The sequence below is a fragment of the Erithacus rubecula genome (genome assembly GCF_903797595.1).
Source record: "Erithacus rubecula genome assembly, chromosome: 8".
In the NCBI taxonomy this organism is placed as follows: domain Eukaryota; kingdom Metazoa; phylum Chordata; class Aves; order Passeriformes; family Muscicapidae; genus Erithacus; species Erithacus rubecula.
The window spans coordinates 29,121,914-29,142,865 of record NC_136659.1 but is presented as its reverse complement, the minus strand read 5'-3'; the positions used below and the strand labels follow the sequence as shown (position 1 = coordinate 29,142,865).

Genomic DNA, 20,952 nt, shown 5'->3' with positions numbered 1-20,952 from the left:
AAAATCAATCAAGAAGGCCTCATCTACTTGTCAGATGTGTCTATGGTTTTTCTGCTTTAAACACTTATAATTATTTTGAACTACAGACTGACACTTCATTCTGAGTCCTATTGCAATATTTCCCTGTCTGTGGAAAGCAAGCTAGAGAATGATTTTAATTTTTAAATTTTAGTTATTTGTTTAGGTTGACAAACCAAGAAACATTCAATGTTTCATTTAGAAAAACATTGTTTTTCATAATTTCAAAGGTAACAAAAGAAGAAACTTACCTAGAATCTGCTTGGGATTCTATTGTTTCTAAGGCTGCCAATTCCTTGTTCAGCTTTTCACTGTAACTCTTAACCTAAGGGTTACAATTAATAATAAATTGGTAAATAATAAATTAACTTGCCCACACCATGAAATCAGTGAGTTAAGCTGACAAACACCTTCACTGTTTAATACATCCCTTCATGCACAGAATTTCTAAAAAAAGTTTCAGCTACAAACAGCACAGAAAAAAAACAAAGATTACCTCTGTTAATGTCTTTTTTGCTTCAGTACATTTTGCCTGCAGATCAGCACATTTAGCTTGCAACTGTTATGAAAGAGAAAAGAAAGAGTTGGATTCTATATTCACACTAATTACACCTGTAATGGAGAGCAGAGAATATTTGAGCTGTTCATAATGGTTGTCTGTCAAAGAGCAGGCCAAGCATAACAAACACTGTCTTTTCTTGTCAGCTACTCCTGCACCTGACTGCAAGAATTCTGATTGAATATTTAATCACTAACAGCAGACATTTACCACCTAATCTTTTAGGTGTGTAAAGTCCCAGAATAAACAACAGCTTTTACAAAATAGAGGCCAACAGAATAGTGACTTATTGGACAGAATCTCTGCTAAATTTCTCAAACTTTTCTAGCCTGGTTGTACTGGCCTAGTTTAACACCAGCCTAAGAATGAGTTCCATTTTATATTTCTCCAAATAAGTCAGGGCAATTCAAGACTTGCACAGAAGCACCATGGCACCAAACCACAGATATTTTCACACCAAATAACTAAGCTGCTTTATGGTTTCCTTCTGTGCAACTATGGAAAGTCTATTAAGGCAGTTCGCAAAATATGTGTTATAATCAAATATTAGTTATTTCACTTGTCAATTAATTTACAGAGGTTAATTTTAGACGAACATCCCTCTTTAAACTCTTTTTGATTTAAGATAACACTGAAAATAGTAAGAACAGAAATGGGATGTGGTTTACAAAAGTAGAACAAAAGTGAGCAAACAAAAAATGCACATGTAGCTCAGTTCCACTTCCTCTCGTGCTGCTTTAGTTTGCTGTTCACAACACAGAGCTGTGACTTAACGCTCCACTCTTCCCTTTCCACAGCCAAATTATAAAAGAAAGTTTCTTACTCTACTAACTGAAAAAAAAAATTAAGTCTGCAGTCCACATCTCATGAAAACTGATGTGAATTACCAGTTTTGAGATATCTTGCCAAAGCTTACTGCAGTATTGAAGCCAGAACTCCACAAATATTTTTTGAATGGTGGGGTTCTTGACTGTCACTGATTTCAAAAGCTGCTTTTGGCAAGTGACAAATAAAATTCAGTCAGGAAATTTTTACTTTAGTGAAGTGATAAAAGGATTATATTTGGCTTGCAGCTGTTAGTACATTTTTCCCCATATAAAAACAGCACTGAGATTGTTATGTACTGAAAACAAGCTGCACAGAATTAAAGGGCCCTCAACCGTTAAAATGACAAAAGCATGGTCCTCCCCTAAATTAAGGCTGAGCTAACTGCCCCAAGAACACAACCCATTCTCACAATCCAAGGGCAATGCAAGCAAGACCTTCAGAGAAATCAGTGTTCAGCATGACAAATTGCTGGTGCAGAAGACACTTTGCAGATATTTTCTGGATGGCAAAAACTTTGTGATCAACCACTTCTATCAGTGTTTTCTTCTTTACTACACACACAGTGCTTACCTCTTCGAGGAGTTTGGTTTTTTGCAAAATCTGCTTGTTGAGAGATGCCACCTTCCTTCTGTGCTGCTGGGCAGCTCCAAGCCTTTCTGGCCGCTCCTCAGCAGAAAGCTCAGATTGCTGAAAAAACAATAACAAAAACCTTTTGGACCTCAGCATTGCTTTCTGCTTCTTCAGCAGCTCAGGAAGTACCAAACTGGGACACACCTATGATATTCCTTATCAAGAACTGTGTCTCACTATCCACAAGAATGACTTATTGATTCACATCAAAATAAGGAAACAGCTGAACAACTGAATTATATTCCCAAATTTACAAGTAAAGTAAGCTAAAAAAGTCAGGTGCCCTGACACAGGTGGAAAATACTACAGTGTACTAGAGGACTTTTTTTTTTTTTTTTGCATCAGCATTATAGTCAAACCTGGTAGAGTTCTTCAGTGGAAAAAGTATGAGTACTAAAAAACATGTTAAGCATTGGTATTCACTGAACTTGTTGAATCAGAGATGTCCTATACTCCAATAAGTAACTCCAGAATTTTCAGAAGCCTTGAACAATAGTGTATTCTGAAATAGAGGCTTGGATGAATCTTCATGCTGAATGACAATGACATTCTCAGTGTGGTAGATGCATTTACCACCCTGGGGCTTTTTGTGTGTCTGCACGTGTGTTGCTGACACCAGCCTTAGAACTACTCAATCCAGCCTGCATTGCCAAGAGTGTCTCATAAATGCATAATAGAGACAGCAATCTGGAGCCAATCTCCTCTTCTCTCTGAATTGTGAAAGCAAAGCTGACAGAAACATTATTTATAAAAAAAAAAAAAAAATAGAAATTGTATATTTGCAGTAGACAAAAGAATTATTAAAAACAGCAGTAACTTGATCTCTAAGGGATTATTTGCCTAAAAATTATTTGTACCTTTTGAAAGTCTTTAATACTTAAATCCACCTGTTTTGGTAATTTGTCTCATGCACTTAGACTTCTTTTTTTCACTTAATCCATTTTCCAATATTTCATTAGAAAACCAGTTAATTTTCAAGTACCTCAAGTGCTAATTTACAGCCTGTCAAAGACTTCAATACTAAGTGCTTTTTGAATAATTACCAAATGTTGACAACTGCTACAGTGCATAATCAGCTAAAATGCTACAAGAAGTGTGATATACTCTTCACTCATATTTGCTCCTGGTTCCACTCTAGGCAGATGGGTAAGCAGTTCAATTTTAAATGAAAATAAGAGGCAAAACCTGTCTTCCTCCTCTCCATTTTCTCTTATTCATATTGAAGAGCAGCATAATGATCTGTTATGTTTTTATATCCACAGCAAAAAAAAAATACCAATTCTGATGGCTTAACTCAATAGTTCTCAGGCTTTCTTTCCTTTTGTTAGGGAAGGAAGAAGTGCCTCTAAGGAACACCTGTGACCCTAAATTACTCAAAAAATACACACTCAGTCTTACTCCTCACATTATTTAGTCAAATCACATTCCTTCATCATTTTATGCAATGCAAAACCTCATCCTTCTCACCACACATTTATCCTCTTAAAGATATAAATGGAGAAAAATGTAAATGCAAAAGAAACATGAGCTAAACCAGTTTGAGACTGATATTTGCAAAAACAGTAAAAATCCATATAGTACAGCTTTGGCATTAAAAAAAAGTAGATCCTATTTCAAGACATGAACTTTACAGCTTGCTTTTTGAAAATAAGAAAGTACCATCAATGTCTCTGACTGTTTAAAGATGATCAATTTGCTACTTGATAATAATTTCCTGCCAGTATTTTTAGAAGGTGAGGAATGACATTACAATCTCTCCTCCAGTTCACTCAGCAGGTAAACATGGCAGCAGAATGGAGGGGCAAATGCAGAAAATCACAAGCACTGATCTTCTGCAAAAATACCTCTTGTAAGAAAGGTCCTGGCCCATGGCAACATCAGAGCTAGAATTTGGCTTATCAGGTATCTTCACTGGGCTTGTGGGTTCTATTAAGACAAATAAGCACTGCTCTGTTTCTCAGGCTGTGTCCAATTACCAGCCTGGGGCTAAGACTATTAGAATTATATCCAAACATTGCTGATGCTTCTATAAACTCTTTGATAACATCCTTAATTCTTCTCCTGGTGCATGCATACGTGCACAGAAATTCTATTTTTTTTATCACATCCCATAGATTTGAAAAGTGATCTGGTTTTGGTATGACTTGAATCAGTTCTTACTTTTCAGAGTATTAATCATTGTTCTACTATAATAGTCAAGGTCCTGCTCCCTTCTCTCAGAACAGAAGAAATGTAACATTGAAATATGACCCTTGGGCTTCTGCTTTTCCAATCTTTTAAAATAAAGAAAGGGCAAGAATTTGCTGTTGAGCTATAGGGTTTATCTCCAAAATGGGAAAGCTCTATACCTCAAGTGTGTCAACAAAAAGGAAGAAATATGAGAAGACTATTGGACAAGTAAGAACAACCTATAACTCATATGTGGCAGTGATGTATTGTATGCATTAATTGCTTGAAGAGCCAGATTTTCTTTTCACATTACTGCAAAAAACAATCACAGCTGAACACAGCAACTGGAGCATTTAATTGCTTTGACTTCTCAAAGCAACAAAGGTTTGGGTTTGATTGGATAAGACTCAAAACTTGAGATCCAGGGCATGCTGAGAACTGGAGTCCAGGGCAAACATTTGAAAATCTGGGTGGAGGATGCCTAGACTTTTCCATTTTAAAGCATACCAACAATTTAGGCCTCTAGCTGGAACAGATACAACTCAGGCCCCTCCTCATTCATGAAAGCATTTGGGCAGGTCACAAATGCAATTCAGGGATATGTACTATCACACTAAAAGCCTGGGTATGTTTAAGTCTTTTTAAAACACTTTCCTGAACTCTGGCTGTACTGCTGCCCACAGCATGTAATAAAAAGTGAGTTTCAAGAGAATCATGGCAATGAAGTGGCAGCTTAAAGCCTAAATTAACAAACTATCAAACACCAGGTGGTTAAACCCACTCAGGTAACACACTTACCTTCTCAGCATATTCAGACACAATTTGCTTGATCTCATCTGACTGGAGTCCAACAATCTGGCCAACTGTGCTCGCTGTCAGTTTGCCCTGCAATTGTATCAAGGAAATGCTTGGAGTTTTGGAACTGCCTTGTACTTCTATATGACAGTTTCCAATAAGTTCTAATTTTAAACAGAAATTTGCATAAGGAGTAAAAATCGTAAGAAAAGTCCAGGAAAATTCCACCCCCCCAATCATAATTTTGCTGATAGAAATTTCTCACTTAAATCTTTTGAGCAAATTTTTATTTGTATTTCAGAAACTTTTCTTTATACTGAATTTTGCATTTGGCTAATAAATCTCTAAGCATGCAGGTATGTGCAAGAATTCACCTTTAAAATGCATGCATGTATAAAATCAGTTTTCAAACAGAACTGAATTCTACAATGGATTTCAGTAGAAAGCATGTCAATCAACTCAGGGACTAGACTAATTATTACCTTTTCCTTCATGACTTCAGCATATATAGAAACAATGGTTAACAACTGAATTTACTGCCAGTCCTGTCACCCAGAAATCAAAGAACATACTGCAAGTTCCATTATAATATTAAATACAATGAATTAAGATACATATCCATTATTTTCTGTCTTAGACTAATGTTGTTGGTTTTTTATAAGTGCTTTGAAAAGAAACATGAAAGGCACAGTTTTCCAGCACTCTCCCCAGTAATCCTCTGAATAACTTCACAAGATGGAAAGTAAGATAGTGCATCTTGGATAGCTGCTGAGTGATGCCTTTCCCCTGAAATTCTTGTAGAAACCATTTGAAAGAGGCATTTATTTATATTATCATCATCATTTCAAGGCACATGATGAACTAATAAGCCTTATAAAATTTACTGTCTTCCTAATTCTTATGCACTCTCCTTATGAAAATTTCAACACAATCATTCCAAGACTTCAGATCTGAATCAGCAGCCTCATTTTTAGAATAATTACCATAATCAACCATAATTTAAACAAAGTTTGAATGCACTGACCTCTTCTGTTGCCATTGCAGCCATTCCAGTCATCAGAGTTTTAATGCGAAGCTAGAGCAGAACATGAAGAATTATACATAACAATTTAACTTCTATCATTTAGCTATTTTTCTGTCAGGGACACATACTATAATTAGTATCATATAATGTGTATTTTAAAACATGGCAGTAAGCTTGTGAAAAGAGGAGGTGGCTAAAGCTGCCAAATTTAAGGAAAATTTTTTCTAACAGTAAGTATTCATTCAGATTATTCAGGTCCCACTGTCAACCAAAAATTGACCTCTTAAAAATGCTCTGATTCAAGAAAAAAAAAAAAAAAAAAAAAAAAAAGAGGTTTTGGGTATTAAAAATCAACAAGCATTAATTTTGTGCATCAATTTCAGGCTCTTCCCATGGGAAGCAACTCTCACTTCAACTCACCATGGAAATTTCCCTTCTTTTGGAGAACAACTGAGCAGGCAAAATTGCTGCTCTCCCCACCCCCAGGTAGTAACTCCCATGCCTCCTGTGCCTGGGGCTCACCTCTTCAGCAGCCTGAAGGTCAACTTCATCACAAGGCTCAGCCTTCCCTGCTGCTGCAAGCCCTGGAGGTAGCACTGCTTTTTTATCTTCAGCCTTTTAAAGAAAAATCAAGACATTATTATACCTAGTTCCAATATTCTAAAGTGTAAAGAAAGACATCATGGAGAAAACTGGAATGTAGCTGTTCTATTTATATGAATACATTTCAGCTACTGGATTTCAGCATCCTCACCCTCCAAATCATGCCAACTGAAATGTAAGCCTTCCTGATTTCTCACAAGTATTCCAACTGTTTCAACTGTGACTCAGGTTTCCTATGGACTTATCTGGTCCAAGGATTCCTTATTCCACAGCCTTCTGAGAGCTGCCAACCTCAGGAGACAACCCAGAATATGATGCCTACTACACAGGACAAGAATGAATTTTTTTCTACATAAATCACTTTTGCAACTTAACATTGGTCTAACAAACATACAACATAAAAAGTGCAAACATGCCTGGTTCAGTGAGAAGAATTTGTACCACTGAAGTAAAGAGAATTGGGAACAGTCAGACTCAATTTCTAGGTCACCCTACTGCACCACTAACACATTTCACTGCCCACTTCTGCCTTACTGGAGACTCAGTTTCCACAACAATCATGATGAACATCTAATATACAACGTTCCAAAGGCAACAGAATTTTTAAAGTAAAAAAAATGAACTCCATAAACATGACTAGTGGTTACTCTGAGGGGAAAACAGGCATGCCTAGATTGGGAAATATCTCTACTTATAAAAAATGTAATGTGACATTTGTATGTGGAGTATTAAGATAATGAAGAAGAGCAGCTTTAATCTACTCAATATATTGTTGAGTCCATGACATATTTAATGCATTATCTTCATTATCTCTGTCTGTAATAAAAACTTGTAGACAAATTAATATCTGCACCGAAATAATAAAACTGCAGGTACCCTGCATTTTATGGACATTTTAAGATTCCACAATCATCAAAAGCACAGCAAGGATGCTAATTTTCAAGAAGGACAATGACTTATTTATGGCATCAGGTTTCTCCATCACATTAAACAAAGTGGTTTGTAATAAATTTCTACAATATTTCTTACCAAACTGAATGGTTCTTGAAAAAGAAAAGCCTTTTAATGATTACATTATGGAACACTCAGTTAAAACATATTAAACAGAAAAGACATGTCATTACCTAACAGTAAAAGTCAATCCAAAACAAACAATGCCCAAACCTTCTTTCTTCTAAATAACAACAACAAAAAAAAAGTTTGCAAAATGTGATCTGTGACAGAGATGAAGGAAATCCTTTAAAAAGGGTAACCAATTCCACCTTTCATGGCATGCAAATTTTTAGTTCCAATTAGCCATTTTTAAGATCTGTTAATAATAGCAGTTACAGCTGCTTATTCAGCTGTATTCAAGACTTAGGGCAGTAACACTTCAACAACACAGTTCTTCCCACAATTTAAGAATTTTAAATGAATATATTTTTACCTGTTCTGTTTTTCCTGCTTGTCTGCTAAATCCGTATCTCCTAAAAGAACAATAAAAGAACAAATGGAGGAAAAATACTGTTGTTTATAACTTCCAAAATTTTCAGTGTAATATATGCACAAAGAGCCAGGATCAATTAGTTTTGAAATGTTTCAAATTATCTAAATAAGCAGGTACTGGATTATATTTACAGAATGGACTCACATCCATCATTTGAATATTCCATATTCATTCTAGCAAGATTTGCAAATCTTGACTTTCCATAAAACACTGTTGTGTAAAGCTCATGAAAGGAAAAAGCAATGCCATTTGAAAGTTATTCCTGAGCTATTACACCAAAGTCCATGTTACTGTTAAAAGGAAAGTACTCAAAACAGTGAGAGAAATAATCAAAAAATCTATGGCTTTGGGGGAAAAGAAGCCCCAGAAGATCCAAAATGGAATTCAGATGTCATCTGCACTAGTTAAGTATTAAGAGCTCAGACAGCAGACAAGATGTTCTTACCACTAAACTATGAAAAGAAAACTGGAAATAGAAACTAGAAATAGAAGCTCTGTAATTTCATTTCTATATGTTTGGAGAGCTCTCAGTAGACCAGAGGGACTTTCAGAGATAATGGAAAAGTGAACACCTTGGTAACTTTGTCTCTGAATGAAATTTTGCAGGAAAGTGAGAAGACAAAACATTCAATCATGATTCAGCCCTCTGATGTAGCAACCACATGAGAACTAGAAAAAGAAGCAACAGCAACTGCAGGTCCTTTTTCACCCAATTTTCAGTAGATTGCTTGCAAAAAACCAATATTGATTGATACACACTACCTGGAAGGATGATGAATTTAAGCCATTTAAAAAAAAAACAAGTATATTAAAAAAAACACATTCTAGAAGGAGCATAAAACCTGGTAGCCCATTGTACAAAATATGGCTCACAAATATGAGGACTGTCCAGTCCCCAGGGAATTTACAGGGTAAGGAAACAAAATCTGAAACTAAACAGGAGTAAATCTGAAATAGTTCAATTCTGTAGTAGGAAAAACTTACTACAATCCACATTTTATCTGTACTGCTTGTAATACACACTATAAAACCCAGAGAGAGTTAAATGAAGCCTTTCACCTGCCATATTCCAGAAGTGTAGAATGAACCTTTGATTCCTCATCCAGCAGTTCCTCAGCTCCTGTCTGACGTTTGTATTTTCTCTGGGGTTTGTAAACCTCCTGCAAGACAGTGAATGAGCTCAGAGCTTGTAAAAGGGTTTCTAAAATAAATGTGGAATTGTTATCTGAAGTGATGTATGTTGGCTTTCCAACTCAATATACTTACCCAAATAAACATGCTTCATTTTCTCTTTTTGGAATTACATTATAAAACCTTACTGAATTAATTTCTAAGCAATTTACTATAGAAATTATCTAAGTTTAACAAACATTATAAATGAGTATTTAACAAGAAACAAGGCCTCAACCACCTCCTCTGTCATGTTTGAAAGAAGAGTAAAAGGTAACACATCAACACCTGTTAAAATGATTTGGCTAATGCCAGTGTCTAGAAATGCTACATTCTTTGTGAGTTAATTCTATTTTTAAAATCTCATAATTACATGCAATTATTACTTATTCAATGATCACATGTTACAATGGAATTAAAGGAGATTTTATTGCAATTTAAGGAACAAAAGCCATACAAGATGTTTGGTAGTCAAATGACTTTAATCTCCTGCTATGCAAGTGTAATCCAATCCATCAAATAAAACAAGAATTCACAATTATTATTTTGCACTGATAGAGCTGCTTTCAATTTAAAAACAAAAGAGAGAACATTTCCTTTTTGATTTGGTTTTCTGTACCACACAAACTATTATTTTCAACAAACAACTTCTGTACCATAACACTACTGAAATGGCTTCCCATCTTTTTCAAAGATGTAATCCCAAAGTGGAGATTTCAAACAAGTGAAAACTGACAACATTCCTTGGCAGGCTTCTACTGAACCTGTTGGTTGCCCTTTGCAATTTTTATTTCATTTATAATCTTAATTTCTGTCATCTTTGCTTGCAGCTATTCAATCTTGTTACACTTTTGACTGTCACACAAAAAAAGCTTTTTACGACCAAGTATCTCCCTCCTCACACTAAATGGACTTTCACATGTAAAAAGAGGCAATGTAAGTCAAAAATAATTACAGCTTTTGTGATGACATTCTCTTTTATACCTGTGCTATATGTAGTGCAGGCATCACACTATAAACATTAGTCTTGGCAGCAGGCAATTGAGTGGTTGAAGAAAACCACTGCAAGACAAGCTCAGTTCACCAGCCAGCACCTTCCAGTAGCAGCAGTCCTTATTCCAATGACCATCACTGATATTGAACATTCCCTTTTCCAACCTTGAGATCATCACCATGAATCTCAGTGCACTGTCCCCTTGAGGAAAAAGTGTAGGTCCTTATATGAGTTACAATAATTAATTCACACAACTCACTAAACTTTCACACTTGCTGATCCTCTTTTAGGAGAGTGGATTTCTCTTCCAACCCCAATGCACAATGATTTAAAGGTGACCTGCCAAAGAACCCTCATCTAATGGCCACCTTCTCCTCCTGACAGCTCCTGTGGATAGATAGGAAAGCTTGTGCACATTCTGCCTTGACAACTCATTTTATGTGATTTACACTGCACTCATGCCTAAATGCCATAAGATCTCATGAACTAATCTTTTGTTAAGATCAGGTGCCAGCTGTAGAAGACATGATCCTGACAGAGCTCATCTAAGACTTGTTTCAAGAATGAAGATCAACATGTAACTTAACTGGGATCTTCTTTTGAGAAGACCCAGGACCGGCTGCATAAAACAGAATTAGCCACCTCCAGGTCATAAAAAAAAGAAATCTAACATACTTACAAAGATATCAGTAACTGTTTTGAGTGCCTTCTCTTTTCTTTGCATGAATTCTTCATCCTGAAAGACATTAGTGGAGTTAATTAAAAATACCAGGAATGGTGACTACATCTCACACATTCTAATGATTCTGTGAAACAAACCTGTCAACAGTTTCTGAGTTTCCCAATCATTTGGTGAAATGTTAGTGATTTGCTGTAACAGAAAAGATTTTGCTTCTGCCTTCAGATGGGAAATAGGTCATTAAAGCTCCAGATGTCCAGATCAGAAACCTGGCTGCTCTCTGCTTAGGCAGCACCTGACACAAAAGCAATCCAGCCCACTACTGGGATCTCCAAGCCTTATTAAACTATTAAGAAATTAAGCTGGAATAGACTTGATGTGGAAAAAAGAACTTTCCTCTACTATTATTTTAGTTTCTAAGCATTGAAGATAATAATTTGTAAAAAAATCAAAATCAAAACCACCTCAAGTTAATAAAATCTGTCTATCCTAATACTAGGGACATCTACTTTTAATGCTGTTACTAGGGGACAAAACTTGGGTTCCAGATATTAAAAATGGAATTGCCTTGTGATATGTATGAACAGAACTGATGGCTTTGCACTACAGGCACATATCCAAGCTCATTCAATCTCTCCTGCTCTACCAAGGAAACTTCATCACATTGTTGAAGAACAGTTCAGTTTTTGAAAAAATTTTTTACAAACCTAGTTTTCAAAAACAAATTTTGGGGTTTGGATACAGGAAGACAAGAGCTACATTACAGCACTCTCAAAGAAACCCCAAATTACAGAGTATTAACAGCATATTAATTCTCACTTAGCTACATTGTTTTTTCCACAGCATGCTGGGTGTTTCTGAACAGCTTGAATGATACAAGTACATGGCAGAAAAATTAAGGCAATCATTAGGCAAAAGTTAACCAGAATATGCAAAATTTCTGTCACAACAATGCTTCAATTTTTCCCAGATAATTTTGTAGGGGATTGCTTCAGGACTCATTCATAAAACAATGGCAAAAGCAACTCTGGAAAAAGTGTGCAGATTTCAGAGCTGTGAGGCTGGTACTGCAACTGAACATCTGACACATAACAGAAACAAGAAGTGCCTTGATCTTACCTCTGGCAGCCTGTGAGTTTTTTGAAACTGTGATATAGAGTAAGAACGGACATAATCCCCCATTTCTTCCCTTGTTTCTATTGCACGTTTCACCAGCCACTGAAAAAAAAAAATTGTATCAGCTGAAAACAAAAGAATAATAGTAGCAAGCACCAAACTACTGTCTAATCTTTTAACACATGATAAAAGCTAAAAGCATATTTTTAAGCACAGAAACAAGAATATGTGATTTATTTGTAAACATGGCAACTCTTTGGCCTAATTCTAAGCAAATGTGTCACTATTGCTACTTTATAAACTTATCAAAACAGTTGCTACTTTATAAACATTTCTTCTGCTTCTGTGCATATGTCCCTTCTATGAAATTCTCCTACTGGTTTAAAAGACTACAGCTCCACCATGAAAAGATGTATCTTCAATCCTATGAAGTGTTCATGAAGAACCACATGCCTGTGCAAGAAAAAAGGCTTCTTCTGACATTTATAAGACCACACAAAAAGCCACAAAATATTGAAGTACATTTTAAACAGTGTTGGCAAAGATAAATCTTGCAGGCTGTTGACAGCCTGTGCAGGAGGTCAAAGAAGAGATGAGATCAATTGTGGGATCCAAGTCAGAACCAGCAACTGTTTCCTGTGCTATAATCATGAACCCCTGGAAAGTGAGGGGAACATGATGACAAGAGATGAAAATGAAGATTATTAATTACCAAGCACATCTCAACACAAAACTGTGTACATACTTTTGCCTGTGATCATATGCAGAATTTATTAGGAAGAACAATGACATTTCTGCTCAGTGGAATATTTGTTAGACTTTAAATTTTTTTTAAAGTTCTGCTACAGCCTGTGGCAGTGAGCCAGCTCAGCCTAATTTCTTCCTGTAGGGAAGGATCCATCTAAATTCATGCACAAGTGCAAGAGCTAATGGGATACAATGCCAAGTTTAAGAGCAAACTTCTGTATTATTTGGAAACTGATTTGAGACTTACAAAGAGCAAGTGCAATCTTGAGTTTAACAGGGCATTGAAAAAAGTGCCATTATCAAATATGTGATTCCTACATGGCATAGTCAGCATTTTATATTTTGCATGGCCTGCTTCAGAACACAGTACTCTGGTGACACTAGTGAGTTTTCTTGAAAGCCTGTCTTGGCTGGGATGAAATGAGGAACCTGCAGAATGTGAAGCAGGCAGAACTTCACTGACAGAATTTTTAAACAAAGATCCTCTACATACAAAAAAAACCTAAACCCATCAAGAAGACTTCATCACCAAGCATGGGTCAGCTCTACCACCTACTGGCCAGCTACAAATACTGAGTCACTGCTCCTGGGGAAACTCAGAAGCAGATTTCCTCCCTGTTTAGAATTAATATTTCTCCTTTCCAGAAGTCATAACCCAAACCAGGATTTGGGATAAAACAGGTGAAAGAAAAGAAGTGCTATGTTTTTACAGAAACAATTTCTCTTTTACAGAAACAATTTCTTATAAATTTCTTATGAAAGAAACCTTGTGTTTGATAAATGTAACTATTCATTGCCATCAAGTGACCAGGGCAAGAAACTCACCTGGGTTGAATTTTATGTTTTTTTCTGTGTAGGAAATAAGGGTTGAGAAGCAAAAACTAATATTAGCAAGATACAAACTTTCCAACTTAAGCAGCATCATCACAGCCTGAAAGCTGTGTAAGATGCCACAGAATGTTCTGTGGGGACTGCAGTTAAGTGTGGCTTTCCTCAGAAGCCTCCAACTAAAAGATAACAGGAAAGAGCACCAGGAAGTTTTCCTCAATTCTTACAAACTGAAATTTAGATGCAATTCTTACTTGATAAATTCCTTCACAGGCATGAGGTAAGGAGATATACAATGGAAAAGAAGCTTGCTTAACTGTTTTCATTTTCCCTATCTGTCAAAGATACCTCCCCATGGGTAGATAAAAGAAAAATAAAAAAATGATAACAACATTCCAAGGATTCTCAAAATACCACATGTACCTGGAACACATCAAGAGTTAGCTTAAATCTTAATACACTTGAGAACAATGCACATGGTGAGTTAGTGGTTCAACAAACACACAGTAAGAGGATCACTTGTCAGAGCACAGTTTTTAAGCAATAGGAAATAAGGATGAATTATGCTTAAAGAAATGATCCCAGTGGCTTTTGCCTTATTCATATCCTTCTGATTCTATCTGCATAACTTACTCCATAAACTTAAACACAGACTGTAAGGTATTTGTTCTGTTTCCTAGTCTGCCAAAGCAGACTATCAGATTCCACAACAAGATTAAACTTTGGTTTCTTTAAGCAGGCAATCCACAATAGGCACAGTCTGACTCCATTGCAAATAATTCAGAGTTTATTTTGCATACTTTCTAAATGTGGATTAAACAATACTTAAAAATTCTATCATTCATAATGTCAATTCATTCTTTAGAAACATTAATTCAAATAACTTCTCTGTGCTTATTTACTCCAAAGTTAAATAAAGAGCCAAACAATAATACAAAGCTTTGTTCTATTTTTTATGCAAATTTTATGGCCTTTTTCAGCAAAGTATCAATACACCATGAAATTATTACCTGTACAACAGGAAATATATGAATGAAATCCAGCCCCTGGATCTGATGTGGTTCCAAACGATGTGGACATTTCATTTTTGGTAATACTGACACGATTTTTTCAGTTAAGGCACTATTATAAAAACAACAAAAACATAGATATATACATGCTACAATTTTCTTTTGTAAATTACAGGTTATTTTTGCAAACACAGTAGTTCAAAGATTCCTTCTAGCGACTTTCACTATATATAATGAAAAGCAATCAATCTCATTTACAAAACAGCTTTTACAGGCACTATTTATGTCACCAGTCTGTGAAAGAGGTGATTAAACCCCACTTACAGCCCATCTTACCTTGGAAATGCTTTTAACTATAACAGAAAATTTCAAGATCTGCATGTCTGGACAGATAAAATACCCATATTAGATACACCTACAAACATCTTAGCATGTCACAGTGTACATCCAACATGAAGAGACAGTAGCTTTAAAAAAAGCAAGGTTAAGTAAGAGATGTGGACTCCAAGAAGTCCAGAATCAAATATAAGGACTTAAAACTTTATTTAGCAGAACTCTCAAAATATATCTTGATGTTACTCCTGAAACTTTATTAATTTAAATACATACTGCACTTAAAGGCTAATAATACACAGTACACTTCACATACTTTTCAAGTGACCAGAAGTGAATTTCCTGGCAGCAATCTCATTCTAGAGCTCAGTAAGAGCTGGTTAAGTGTAAGGATTACCCTGCCACAAGGGATCCATCTGCAAGAAATTCAGCCTGTTTCCACTGAATACCTAATTTTAGGGCAAGACTTTTTTTTTTTTTTTTGCTGTCAGTGTTGGCAAGTACATTTTTAAAGCAGGTGTAACTACTGAGGATGAAAACTTTACTTGGAAAACCAAAGTTATTTCCCCATGAAGGAAAAAATTTAACTTTTCCAGTACTGATCTCAATGGTATTTAATATTGTCCAAAAGGACAACTAAGATCCTGGAAGAACAAAAGGGGATCAAGAGATGTGAGATATTACTACAATCTGGGAATAGAGCCTGAAACAGTTTACTTTCTAAAGGGAAGTGAAGCACAATCAAAGCAAATGCAATTAAAACAAAAGCTGTTTATCCAATAGATGCAAGATCCTCTTTTAATGTATGTTTCTATGTCTATTTATGTATGTTTTCTATGTCTATTATGCCTATTCAGGCCAGCAATTAAATAACAGGACACCATCACAATGGTGTAACACCATCCTTTTGGAACAATACTGAGAAAACACAGTTTAACTTTCCTTTATCTTGAAAACACCAGAAGTGCCCTGAGCCTCTACCAACACAAACATTACATGGACATCAAAACACTCTATGCTCCTATGATTCTGAAGACTTTAGATTTACAAATAAATCATTGTTGTTGTTCTGGGAGAGGAGCCTGGTTTTTGTTTTGCCAGTTTTGCATCCAATCAGAATATTTTGAGAACAACTTAACTACTTCCTACCCTGTTGTTCTCAAGGATAAAAAGACAAAAAAACTACCACCACCATTTTCATTCCTAGTCTTTGCTTAGTTCTTTGACTTAGCAATGTTTTATGTAGTTAGTTATCTGTGATGATTTGAGTGTCTCCAAATACAATTGCAAAACCCACAAATATTTATTTTGAAAAGCCCTGCCAATGCTCTATCACTTTCAAGAAAATACAGAAATATGTTCTTTTTAACTACACTGAGTAAATAAGTCTCTTTGTGCCACTGTAACTTGTCAGGCTAATCTTATTAGCTGCAAATTTAAATTATGCCTCTTTTATCACAGATACACATAAAGAAATAATGGAGTTTAGAATGTGTTCCCTTTCCCAGCATAAACAATGTCTATAACCTCCCTGGTACAGGAATTAGCTGGCTTATGAGCAAATTCCATGCATAAGAAATGAATCAAAACAAAATGTTCTCATTGGGTCACCCTGAGGAAGGAAATCCTCCTCCTCAGTCTGGGGCAGGTAACTATTTTGGCAGCAGTCACATGCTTTAAATTCTGTTTGCTGATGCCTACAATTCCAACCCAGAACCAGAAAAGGGAGTCAGAGGTTATTTACACAACAGAACTGCAGACACAGGGAACTTAGGGAAGGTCTTCTAATGTTGCACTCCAGTTTCCAGCATTGTGGTTTCCCTCTGCCCTTTGCTTTGGCCTCTGCATCATCCCCTTGTGCCAGCACAAGCATCTGTACAGCTGCACAGACAACTGGATCCAGGAATTCATTCATGTTAAAACTATTTCTTTTTTTTTTCCTTCCAAAAAACCCTCAATTTTTTGGATTTCGGTTTTTTTGGGTTTTTTCTTGTATTTTAATCTGGATCAGTTCCCCACTCACTTCAGTGTGGAGCCACATAAATGCTTTCAGTGCTTAGCAGAGATATAGGAACATGGCAGCCCAAGGGGAATAGCCCTGCCTTTCTTGAAATAAGCTTCTTTCTGAATTTAGAATGTTTGGAGCTACAGTCTGAGAAACCCAGAAACCTGTGCAGTGTTTTGCAAAAAAACTCCTCAAAAGCAGGAAATTTGAACTAAAATTCTCTTTTAGAAACACAACACATAACTTCCCCCTCCGTGCCCACTTTTTATTTGCTAAGAAGGAGAAGAAAAATTGAATCAACCATTTAATCAACTTACATTTTTTGGCCAATAGTAGAGTTTTCCTGAAATAACAAATCCACGTCGATATCAAAGCTGCAGGTAGTGATACACCATGTCATGCCTCCCACCACCTGGCAAAGGAGCACAGCATGGTCAGGGCCATTTGAAACAAGAGATAAACCCAGGGACATCTTCAGGGCTTTATTTATTTTAGAAACTACATCTCAGTAATCTCACTATCCTCTCTGCCTTAAAACAGGCTCAAATAACATAACCAAATGAACTTGATACAATACTATGCAAAAAACCACATGTACAAGAAGACAAAAACCAACCCAGCAGTTATTAACAATCTAAATTCCTCCTTTAATTTTATATATTAGTTTTGAAACAGCTCTCATATTGAAAAAGAGAAAACCAACCAAACAAACAAACAAAGATAAACACAACAGCATGTTAAATGTCATGACCTCTAAAAAGTAACCATCTCAAAATTTTATCAAGGATGATAATCAATGCAGCTTTATATTTACCTTTTTATATACATCTTTGCTGCCCTCATTTCTTGCTTGCTGACACATGCAACACAAAGTGCTAGACACAGTATCAGCACAGCAATGGAAATCCCCAGCTCTGCAGAAATCTCTATTTCAGGCCCTATTCTGACACAGGCATATTTAGACTCCTGAGCCATTTCATCAACTTGAAACATAAATATTTAAAGACAACCTTGCATAAACATGTGCAAGATAACCTAAATGCATGCAAAGGCAAAGAAGAGAAAAAGGGTTTAAAATGTGGAGCAACTTGCTAACATCATGCAGCAAATGAGGAACCTTGGTTTCTAACAAGGTTTCTGACACATTACCCCTCTCACACATTACTCCCCTCTGGAAGTGATAACCTACATATCCCTCAGGCATTAGCAGCCTGATCATTTCCAGCAGCAAGGCTCATTTCGGTGAGGTTGAGGGCTCTAATAAAATGTTAACTTTGCAATTGTATTTAAGTAACTATAAGTGATTGCTGCACATAAATGTAACAATGTTTCATCCTATGGCAATCTCCTTGAAACTACTCGGTGAGCACAAACTCCTGAGCAGTGACTGTCAGCAATACCAAGGAGTTTGAACAAAATAAAATTTCATTGCAAAGTCAGGTTGTGCTATGATCAAAGAGCAGAAAACAGAAGGATCCATTTGAAGGCAGCTGTAGTTCTGTGTTTTCAAACCTTGGTTCAGGAATTTCTCACAGAGTCAGCATTAAATCAATTCAGAAATCTCTTGAACCTGAACTTTGCTCACTGCCAGTATCACACACTTCCTGTCTAGGACAATGAAAGGTTAACACATATGACATTCTGATATATGTAAAAACAGCTTCAAAATAATATCACCAGGCTAAATGTTCCATTCTTACACAGACACTTCCTCATTTCTCATCAATGTTGTTCTTAAAATTACCATGCTATCACCAAATATCCAAAGACTCCAAGTATCCAAAGACCAGGTATTCCAACTGCTGTTGGGAAAGGGACAAAAATTCCCTATACACAACTCTAGTATAGGCCATAGCACCCACAAAAAAACCAGGCAGCATTTAGTTTGCTTCCAATTGTCTCTTCTAAAACAGGCCTTGTTGCACAAAACCGTCTTTCAAGACTGAGGAGGTCCTGTCTGTCTGAAACTAGGTCATTTGAAGAATTATTCACACAGAGAAGCCTCATAGGTTGCAACTGTCTTTCATAAAGTCACCTAGAATTGCTAAGCAAAGCAGCAAAACATATAAAACTTTTATGCTATAAAAGAGGGGTTTAAAAATATTGTACTGGCCTCACCTTGTCAAAGGGTGATAAGCCCTTGATTCTTGCTCGAAAATACCCAGCAGCCACCAACAGTTCCAAGATTTCAGCCAACTTGATGTTTTGTTCCTCATCTTCTCTTGTTTCAACCTGACAAACAAACAAAACACTAATTCAGCTTTTCTCATTCATTTGAAGAGTATTTTCTGAACCTAACCCTGGCACAGACCATGTATCAGGCAAACCTGCCTTACATTAGTAACCTGGTTGTTAATTTTTGAAAGACATTAAAGAAACAGGTAACACATTTATTTCTACATGGACTTAACATCACATATTTTCACCTAGTGAAATACTTTAATCTGCTTTTGCCGTTCAAACTCCTGGTCCGCTGTTTGCCTGCAGCTACTGATGTCCTATTGCTACAAGCCAGTTAATTTATTCCCCATTTCACACATTTCTTTCAATTTCAGGGTTCATAAAGTCACATATCTCAATGTAACCTCTATCCCAGGCGAAACCAGGACACCCTTCTCTCTAATCCTTCTACACAAACAGGGGGGACACTCACAAGGAATTCCACTTATTAGGCAACGCAATTTCAAAGCACAGCAGTAACAAAAGTAAAGTGTGACGGGCAGCCGGACAGCCTCAGTGCTCCGAAGCCTCACCAGCACAGCCAGCCCGTCCCAGGGTTTTTGTCCCCAATTTCAGGATGAAACCCCACAGCTCCGGGGACACACGCGATTTCCTCGAGAGGCACAGAGCTCCGGGCACGCCGGCCCTAGGCCGGAGCGACGGGCACGGGGCGGCAGGTCTGCGCCCAGGGGCGGCAGCCACCCACCCGCACCCCCTTCCCATCCCCAGTGCTCCGGGCACCCCGCTCCTCTCCGCTCCTGCCGCGGAACCCGGCGAGCCGGGCAGGCAGAGGGGCACGGCAGGGCGATGGAGCCCCGAAGGTGACCCGCACAGCGCTGCCGGCAGCCCCGCAGGCCTCCCCGCGCCCGGCGCGCTGCGCCGCACCGACCCGCGCTCCCCGCCGGGGCCGGCGGCCGGGGGAAGGAGCGGCCGGGGATCCCGGGGACGGCGCTGCAGCGGGGCCGGAGGAACAGCGGCCGCGCCTCGGCAGCGCCCGGGGGCCGGGGGGCAGGGAGAGACGCGGCTCCGGTACCTCCTGCGGGGCCTGGCGCTCCTGTCCCCGCGGCACCCCCATCGCCCTCCGCCGCCGGCCGCGCCGCTGTCACGTCCGCTCCCCGCCGCCGCAGCGCCCCGGCGAAGGGGTGTTCCCGGCCGGCGGCTGCCGGGTTCCCCCGCCCCCGCTCAATGGTTCGCCCGCACCCTCCTTGCGTACAAGCGCATCCGGGCCGTGCCATTCGCGGCCGAGGGGTGCGGGGGAAGGAGGGCGGCGGCTCATGTGACCGACTGGCTGCGCGGAGCGCAACGGCCGCGGCCCCGCCCGCGGGCTGCGCCCTTGGGAGCGCCCCCGGGTGCCCCCGTGCCCGCGGCGCCTCAGAGCGCGGCTCCTGCCCGCGGGGCGCGGGCGCTTCCCCTGCGCGGCGCCGCGCCTCGCCCGCCGCTGATTCCTCCTTTTTTCCCTATTGCAAGGGGTCCGGAGGCCTCCCCCAGCATGGAGGACAAGTTACTGAGGGCTCTGGCAGCGAGGCGCCTGACGGCGGCTCATGCCCCGCTTCTCATTCATGACACATTCTCATAACCCCCAGCCGTGTTTCCTTTGGTGACCTAACAGCTGAAATGGGGTTTAATTCTGATTTTTCTCCCCTGCATACGGATCACAGAATCACTGAATCGATGAGGTTGGAAAAGATCTCTGCGATCAGCAGGTCCAGCATTGAACACCACCATGTCAATTGGACCG

At 38.4% G+C, this 20,952-nt stretch overlaps 1 protein-coding gene across 1 annotated transcript in view; it reads right to left on the bottom strand.

The window, feature by feature from the left end:
- The window catches only part of CCDC93 (CCC complex scaffolding subunit CCDC93), a 31,437-nt gene extending 10,982 nt beyond the window's left edge, over window positions 1-20,455 (bottom strand). Inside the window, exons 1-14 of the mRNA XM_079310527.1 lie at window positions 20,248-20,455; window positions 19,113-19,226; window positions 17,312-17,406; window positions 14,657-14,768; window positions 12,075-12,173; window positions 10,956-11,012; window positions 9,172-9,272; window positions 8,053-8,092; window positions 6,546-6,638; window positions 6,024-6,074; window positions 5,003-5,089; window positions 1,976-2,092; window positions 515-577; window positions 270-343 (exon numbers count right to left, since the gene is read on the bottom strand). Coding sequence (XP_079166653.1) covers window positions 270-343; window positions 515-577; window positions 1,976-2,092; window positions 5,003-5,089; window positions 6,024-6,074; window positions 6,546-6,638; window positions 8,053-8,092; window positions 9,172-9,272; window positions 10,956-11,012; window positions 12,075-12,173; window positions 14,657-14,768; window positions 17,312-17,406; window positions 19,113-19,226; window positions 20,248-20,289 — 1,145 coding nt within the window. The 5' untranslated portion in view covers window positions 20,290-20,455. The remainder of the gene's footprint in view (window positions 1-269; window positions 344-514; window positions 578-1,975; window positions 2,093-5,002; window positions 5,090-6,023; window positions 6,075-6,545; window positions 6,639-8,052; window positions 8,093-9,171; window positions 9,273-10,955; window positions 11,013-12,074; window positions 12,174-14,656; window positions 14,769-17,311; window positions 17,407-19,112; window positions 19,227-20,247) is intronic.
- Window positions 20,456-20,952: the final 497 nt, after the last annotated feature.